General features: G+C 43.9%; 1 protein-coding gene across 1 annotated transcript; it reads left to right on the forward strand.

Moving 5' to 3' along the window:
* Positions 1-621: 621 nt before the first annotated feature.
* Positions 622-3,303, forward strand: LOC123430130. Its single transcript, XM_045114033.1, has 2 exons — positions 622-1,692; positions 3,264-3,303. Exon 1 carries the CDS (start codon positions 1,168-1,170, stop codon positions 1,684-1,686), a length of 519 nt encoding a protein of 172 aa, XP_044969968.1. The 5' UTR covers positions 622-1,167; the 3' UTR covers positions 1,687-1,692; positions 3,264-3,303.
* Positions 3,304-8,936: the final 5,633 nt, after the last annotated feature.

Genomic DNA, 8,936 nt, shown 5'->3' on the forward strand with positions numbered 1-8,936 from the left:
GATGGTAACAAGAGTCAAGGAAGATGGTATTTTACCCATGTTCGGGCCCTCTTTAAGAGGCAAAACTACATCCTGCTTTGATTTTATTGATTCTAATAAGTATGGAGTACAAGATGATCTAGATCGAGATCGAATGATTGTGTTGTTAGCCCTAAAGCTAGTAACTGTGACTCTAAATACTAAACCCCTCGCCTTATATATTGTAACAGCCCGAGACCAACGCTCCACAAGATTCGCCTTTTATTCCGTTGCCGCCGTGTGGTTAAATTGTTTGTCGCTCTCATCATCACATCATTCACATCATCCACATTGCATCAACACTTCGTTGTCGCCAATTTTCAAAACTTGCTTCCGTTATTAGTTGTCGGTTCTCTCCATTTTTGTTGTTGACCATTTTGAGACCAACCACACATGCACGCGCCCGCTACATCATTAAAATATTGTTTTTAAAATTGTGTATAAAATATTCTCTGATTGGATTGAAACTTGGCGTGCGGTCTTATTTTATTGTAGGTAGGCCACCTACCAAATTTCGTCACAATCAAAGTTCGTTTGATACGTGAACGGTCGACCATAACGGCACAGTCATCAGTTTATCGGCGGACATTTTTCGATGTTTAAAATCTCTTTGCCGGGCCGCAGATCTCCATCTCTTCTCAACCCAACCTATTCTACACATCCCAACACCACCCACCTAACCTACCCATCCGTTTCAGACCGTCTGATCGAGACCCGACGGCCCAAAAATGATGCAAAACCCCTACCCTAATCCCATATGTCATAAATAGATGTCAACCCTAAATTCTAAGAAGCTTGTCCCATCAATCCCCTCAGCCGCCGCCACCTGCTGTCTCCCACCTCGGGTTCCCCCGAGATGCAAACCGAGCCAACCAGACACGCCTCCACCTCTCCCTCGGTCATGTGCAGCCAACCCCAGCTAGATGCCCCGAGCTCCTGCTTGCTCTTAGCGCAAGCCGCCGCTCGCGCAAGCTGCATTCTCCACCAGGAGCAGCGACTCCCGCAGCCGCGCCTGAGCTCCTCGAGCTCCCGCGCGCGAGAAACCACAGCAGCCCCATCTCCTCGCGTTGCCCTGCCGGCCGTCGCGAGATCCGGTGCCCCACCAACGGATCTCCCCATCACCGTCCAAGGAGCTTCTCCATCCGCGCCATGGACGACCGTCGAAGCTTCTCAGCTAAGCCATGGAGCTCGTCGCCTCGTGCCCGTTCTGCACAGCTCGCCCCTGCAGGTCCACTGTGCTCCATCCCCATGTCCACCGTGACTGGCCACGAGCAGAACCGATGGATCAGCAGGTCCCCTGCGTTGTGCTCGTTTTGCCTCTCTCCTGACCATTTTTTCCCTCCTCTGATCTCTGCTCTCTCTTGTTGCGTGCGAACCAGCACCACCCATGGAGTTGCTCCCTCTGCCCCGAGTTTTTGCCACTTTGAGCCGGTGCGCAACAGGGCCGTTGATGTCGCCGCCCCGTGGCCATGGAGCCAAGCTCCGCCCCGCCATGGCCACTGCTTGGAGCACCTGCCTTCCGCCGCCAATGCCCGCGCCCTTGCATCCAGCTCCATGCCTCCGTCGAGTCCGTCCCTCTGCTTCCTCTATTCGTCGCAGAAGAGCAGAGCAGCTCGCACGTTGTGCGTTGACCGAGCCAAGACCAGCCCCCCGAAGCCAGCTTTTTAGGTCGTGGTGAGCACCCGCTCCATATTTTGTTTTTGACTGCTATCATCTGCTCTATATCACAAGAGTTAGTTAGCAGTCTAGTTGGTTAGCACAGCAGTCCTGCTTTGTGTAGGTCGCGGGATCAAATCCCCACCACTACACTTTTTCTTCTGCAATTTTGTTCACACACACCAGAGTTTCCGCTGTGTATTCAATACAGGAAGTACTGGATTTGATACCCCAATTTATGCCATGCTTTCTTTTTCTTTTTGCACACACCCCCTACATTGTGTTGCAATTCGGCTTATGTTTATTTTCTTTCCTCCTGCGATTTTATCAATAGCCTAAACATGCATGGTTGTATGAGTTGCGTGTTGGTCGTTTCGTAGATGTCAAGTTAGTTGCATGTATCCCATATTCATGCCTCCGGCACACGAGAACCTGGTAACCGGGACCACCCCATCATTCGTTGCCATGACACGCACACACTCCCAGTTCTTTGCACCGGTATGTCATTGAGTTATCGGAACCAGAACATGTCGTGGCTGTCATTTGCATGAATTTTGCATTCATGGCATGATATCTTGTGTTGCTCGTATCTATTAGATCGTAACTCCGTTGGAGATGAGCTATATATGTAAATCGACTCGAATGGTGTGTAGTTTCATGTGCTTCACTTTATTTTGCCGCTTAACAAACATAAAAGGTGTACTGGATTCAATACAGGAAGTACTGGATTCGATACCCCAATTTATGCCATGCTTTCTTTTTCTTTTTGCACACACCCCCTACATTGTGTTGCAATTCGGCCTATGTTTATTTTCTTTCCTCCTGCGATTTTATCAATAGCCTAAACATGCATTGTTGTATGAGTTGCGTGTTGGTCGTTTCGTAGATGTCAAGTTAGTTGCATGTATCCCATATTCATGCCTCCGGCACACGAGAACCTGATAACCGGGACCACCCCATCATTCGTTGCCATGACACGCACACACTCCCAATTCTTTGCACCGGTATGTCATTGAGTTATCGGAACCAGAACGTGTCGTGGCTGTCATTTGCATGAATTTTGCATTCATGGCATGATATCTTGTGTTGCTCGTATCTATTAGATCGTAACTCCGTTGGAGATGAGCTATATATGTAAATCGACTCGAATGGTGTGTAGTTTCATGTGCTTCACTTTATTTTGCCGCTTAACAAACATAAAAGGTGTTTAGGACAGATCTGTACAGATTCAAAGTTAACGTGTGGGGTCGTTTCGGAAATGTCATATGTCGTTTCCAACCTCATTTAAAATGCCTAGATAGGTAGTTTATTTGTGCTTCACCTCTTGTCATGTTTAAACAACATTTAATATTGTCGTGTACGTAAACGGGAGTGAACTAAATAATTAAAATGTGGAGTTTCGTCAATATGCACCTCCTTGCATATTGAGCTTCACTTAATGTGTAGCGTTTAACTGTTGTGAATTGCCATGCCATGCCTTGCATATTTAAAACCGATCATGCATCATATGTAGTGTGCATCATATCGTACATCTGTCGTCGTGAATACTGTGTGTTGATTCTTGTTTCCGGTTTGCTTCGTGTCAATAGAATTCCGCAAGCGTGTTGGAATGTGAGGGCCCGTTGGACTACGTCGGTTCGTCTGTTTACGGAGTCGTTCTTCTTCCAAGCGGGATCTCAGGCAAGTTGATCATTTCCCTGGATACCATTACTATCAATGTCATGCTAGTTGTCTCGTTTCTTTCGCTATGTCTCGCTGCCTACCACCTGTTTAATAAGCCTCCTAACATTGCCATGAAAACCTCTAACCTTTTCCACAACCCAGCAAACCACTGTTTGGCTATGTTACCGCTTGCTCAGCCTTCTTATAGCTTTGCTAGTTGCAGGTGCAGTTGCTTCCATGTGAAAACATGGGTTCCTTGTTATATCACCATATAATTGCTATTTAATTTAATGCACCTATATACTTGCTAAAAGGTGGAAGGTTTGGCCTTCTATCCTGGTGTTTTGTTCCACCTCTGTCGCCTTAGTTTCGGCTACGGGTGTTATATTCCATAATTGAGCGCTCCTAACACGCTCAGGGTTGCTATGGGGACCCCTTGATAATTCGTTCTAGTTTAAGACTGGTCTGGCAAGGCCCAACTTTGGTACTACATTTGGCTAATAACTAATAAAAATCATAGGGACCAGTCGGCACCAGCGGATAATTAATCAACCCCCGGGCTAGTGTTCCTCATGAGTGTTGGTCCAAAAAGGGTTGAATGCGGGGCTACCACGGGGCAACTGGAGGTTTGGTTTTACTCGTAGTGTGACCCATATGGTCGTGTCCTGCGAACAAGATACGCGGCTCCAATCGGGTTCGTCGACATATCGTGCGGCCTTGCTGGACTTGTTTTATCTTTGACGAAATATCTTGTGCATCGGGATTCCGGTGATGCTTTGGGCTATCTTAGAGTTGAGGTTTTCCACTAACGAATCCGAGGAGATCACGAGTTTCGTGATCGAGGCTTTATATGCGTCTTCTCGTAATTTGTGATGGACTAGTTGGAGCACCCCTGCAGGGTTAAATCTTTCGGAAAGCCGTGCCCGCGGTTATGTGTCAACTTGGAAACTTTGTTTAACATCAGGTTCTAGATAACTTGAAGTAGGCTTAATTAAAATGTGACAACTGTGTGCGTAACCATGACTGTCATTTTTGTGAGCTCCTTCTCCGTTGAAGTAGGTGTTCAGGATCATTCATTTGATCACCATTAGATCACGTCCGCTATGCGTAGATCATCCCCCTCTTTTATTCTTGTAGTCGTAAGTTAGCCACCTCGAATAAATGCTTAGTTGCGTGCTACAGCCTGACCACTTAACCATACGTCACCCATTAAGCTTTGCTAGTCTTTATACCTTTGCAAATGAGATTGATGAGTCACTGTGGCTCATAGATTACTACAACAACAGTTGCAGGTGGAGGTAAAGCAACATTCTAACGTGAGCACGATGATTGTTCTATTTCGAGTTTCTTCTTCTTCTTCTTCTTCATCATCAATCTAGGATGGGTTCCAAGCCGGCAGCCTAGATAGCAAGGATGGACGCATTCTGTCATCGTTTGTTTTCGTCTGTAGTCGGACCATGCTCTTCTACATGATGATCGAATATGTTGATGTATTGATGTGATATTGTTGTAGCTTGTGATGAGTGTAACCCAATTCCATATACTCACCTCTTCTGTACATGTACTTGTAACGATATCCATTCTTGCGAAACGACGAGATGCGCTTATATCCCTGTCGAGGCCCTCGTGCCAAAATAAGGATAGGATCGCATCTTGGGCGTTACATATATGCACGGGGGTTACCTAGGTTACACATACGGTCGTTTGCCAACTAGGAATAAACATGCTGACTACTAGAAAACTCCTTGAAGTACACGACAAGTCTTTGGTAGTTTTCATCTTGATCATGGTGTAGGTTAAAGCTTTGGTAGTCCTTCCTTCATTGGTATGAGGGCAATCAACCCGTCCTATAGACGACAAGCCCTATAGGTTGACACGCCTTAGTCCAGAACACCGTCAGTAGCCCTTGAACTGGTCTTCAAAGCCAAGAACTGTTGCTCCCTCCCCAGAATGGATTCCCTCATTGATCTTTTTGGCTTGGCAAGCGAGTTCCTCCTTCGTGAGCTCATGTTTTGAATTCGAGGTCATCAGAATATCCTCAATGCTTTTTCTAGTAGTCCGAGGAGTAATATACTCTGGACTATGAGGTAATAATCATTTCTCTAAGAAACCCTATGATTTACATCAGGGAATTTCTACTCGGACCCATCGCTTGTTGTCCCCACCATTTTTTTAGATTTTCTTGATTTTCCTGTAACTCTATAACAAGCGGATTAATGGCAGGATATCAAAACGTCTTCCATCACCCAATTTACAACGGTATTTAACCAACTAAAGACAAACCAACTGTGTACCCCAACACTTCCCCATCTTGCCCAAATAAGAAACCTGCCTCCCCAAGCTAGCTCAAGATCTCTAGCAATGGGAGTGTCCTTGGTTCGTCAACACGTCCCCATGGGCCTCTAAAGGGTGACCGGTGTAAGTGCATCTAGTTCCTCTTATCAGATGCATGTCGACCCCTAAAAATGAATGTCTTCAACTGAAGACTTTGATGCTTTTCTTGAAGACTTTGAAAACAAAGAAATTGGTGTGTCCTTGAAGATATTGATGCGAGGATTCTGAAGCGTGAAGACGTTAGTTTTCTTGTTTCATTTCCTTTCTTTTGAGTCATGTTTCATTCCTTTCTTTTAAGTCATAGGAACACCGTACTGTTAAAGGGGTGGAATTAATACTAAGTAAAAAAATCGATGTGATGCTCATCTCAAAGCTTACACATATCCAATCCTTTGAGTGAAGCCTTTGGAAATCTCATATAGTTTAGTCCAATTTTTCAGTGACACAAACGATGTTCTTCTGGTCTTTGATAAAATTGGTCTGATTGAGGACTTAGGATTTTGCCAGTGTGAATTGCCTACATTGAGGAACATGATAGATGTGAGGACTTCCATAGTTCGAAATTCCAACAGTTGTGGCACTTAGCGCTAGCTGTCCCAATACATGTTATCCACATAACGGTCATATCATTAGGGGCATTTATGTCTTATCATGTCACGTTGTACCCTGGCTATAAATAGCCACCCCTACAACCACTAGCTAGTTGGCTACTCCGAGAGAGAAATTGACAAGTGTTATCTGAGAGCAACCCATCTTCCAAGGACTTTGACTAAAAATCATAAGTGAGGAAAAACCCAAAACCCTAACACCTAAAACCCATAGTGATTGAGCATGACTGAAAAGATTGTTCCTCTGTGGAACTGATGGTTGTTACCTTTGATGACTGTGTATCTTCTAGACAGTTAGGCATCAATGGTCTATAGAATCCAAGTAGAAATTGTGGATTGTTGGTGAACGAGGTTTTGAAGGTTATGAAGTCTATCTTGAAGACTTACCAAGAGTGTTGGGCAAGGTCTGTGTGACCTTAGCTCAAGGAGAATATGGTTAGGATTGTGTGTCCTGGGACCATGTGTCCTGGGACTACGTATATTTTTGTTTAAATACCAAGCCGCTCCAAAGCAGACGTACAACTATCACAACAGTTGGAACTGGGTCATCAAATCATTATCTTCACCGAGCCCCTAGTTCTATTTCCTCAACCCTTTCATTTCCTCGAGTACTTTTTGATGAAATTGATCGTTAATGTTTGAAGACTTTCATTATCTTCATTGTGTATCCAAGTCTCTAATGTCCTCCCAAGTCACCTATTGATCAAGTTTGAGCTTGTTGGTCCCTAACTACGTTAGGTCCTAAGAAGTTAGTCACAATAGGCTTGGCAACCCAAATGGTTCTTTTCTTGACACCATTTTGAGTACCAACAAACTTGGCAAACACATTGCCAACCTTATCCTTCCCAAGGGAATAGCCATCATCAATAGTGATTGGGTTGTATAAGTTACCTCTCATGCAAGACGAAGCGATGTGACCCTTCTCACGACATAAGTAGCAACATCTACCCTTTGTTTTCTTCCCAGATGATTTCTCACCTCTGGGAGTGTTGGCTTGGGTCTTATTGGAAATAGGCCTTCCTTCAACTTGTAGCTGAGTGTGTGACTGAGTTTGTGGCCGCTTCCCTTGTTGCTTGTGACTTTGAGACTTCGTCTTGAGAGGGAAAGATCTAACATGGTGCCCTTTAACTTTGCACTTGAAGCAAATGATTTTGGCCGAATTCCTAACTCGTTATAGGCCACTCTTGTTCTTATTTGAGTTTACTCCAACATCATTTTTGTCATTCGGAGATGTTTGCTCACACAAGATGTTGTTGAGTGTGGACATCGCTTCATGACACTGTTCCAAGTCTTTCTTCAAAGTAGTGACTTGGGCGTTGAGCTCTTCGATTTCCTCTACACGGTTAGTGTCAATGCAAGTACTAGAGGAAGTGTAAGCTTCATTGTTAGAGCAACAAGGCAAGGAAAGTAATTCATCACACGAGGTAGCAACATTATGAGTAGACGAATTACGAGGACTAGCACATGGAAATATAGTACTTTGATTAGAAGTGGTGCCATTGTCCACATGAGGCTCACTTGATGTTACCTTGGTGATGATAGCCTCATGAGCTAACTTTTGCACATTATGCGATGTTAGAAGATCGGCATGAGAGCTTGTGAGCATTACATGGTTTTCTTCCAACTTCCCATAATTGCTAGTTAGTAAATCAAGTTGAGCACGTAGCTCAACATTCTCCTTCAATGTTGATACTTCAAAAGAGATAGGGTTAGATGTACAAGTATCATCAACAATATGAGAGGAGTAAGTAGCGATTAGAGACTTCTCATGAGTAGATTGAAGCTCCTCATAGATCTTAGAGGTTTTGATGAGCTCTCCCTTGACATTCTTGCATTCAAGGAGAAGGACCTCAAAATCCTTTTTAAGTTTATCATGAGCAACTTCAATCTCTCCTTTTGAAGATCTTAAGTCTCTACATGCTTGATGACTCTTCTCAAGTTCATGTTCAAGTTGTTCACTTTTAGCTTGTTCATGATTAAGTGAATCATTACAATTTTCAAAGTAAGCAAGAACATCTTGGAATCTTTAAAGAGCGTTATTTTTAGCTTTATGAAGAATTTTACTGATCACACAGATATTTTTAGTCAAGTCATCATCATCATCCTCATCGCAAATATCATCTTTATTGCACAGGGAAGATGATACCTCATTATTACCTCTGTCCATGAGGCACATGTGAACTGGAGGAGTTGATGATGATTCTTTTGGTGAATCAGATTCTTCATTAGTCAAAAGTACTTCATATTTCTTGGTTTCCCCTAAATGATTAGTCATAGAACAACTAGGGAGAAACAAGATATTTTGATCAAGAGGACACGGGAAAGCAGGCATATCACCACAGACATTTGTCGAGGGATCTTCAGGTGAAATGCATGACCTATCAGCACAATAATTTACACTATGTGTGGTGCTAGATATGCTCGTGTCCATGGAGGCTATGACATTTTCATCAACATGTATTTCTTCACTCATCATGTCGTTACCTTGTGAGATTGAAGATGCTGAGGTGTGCAAGCAATCAGATATGGAAGTAGTGGTGGATTCTTTATGATCGAAAAGAGTGAAGAGCTCATGCACCAACTCCTTCATCATAATATCATCTTCATCAAGATTGGACCCACCATATATATCTTCAAGTTTAGTCCAAACTTCATGAG

Source organism: Hordeum vulgare, chromosome 2H, assembly GCF_904849725.1.
Source record: "Hordeum vulgare subsp. vulgare chromosome 2H, MorexV3_pseudomolecules_assembly, whole genome shotgun sequence".
In the NCBI taxonomy this organism is placed as follows: domain Eukaryota; kingdom Viridiplantae; phylum Streptophyta; class Magnoliopsida; order Poales; family Poaceae; genus Hordeum; species Hordeum vulgare.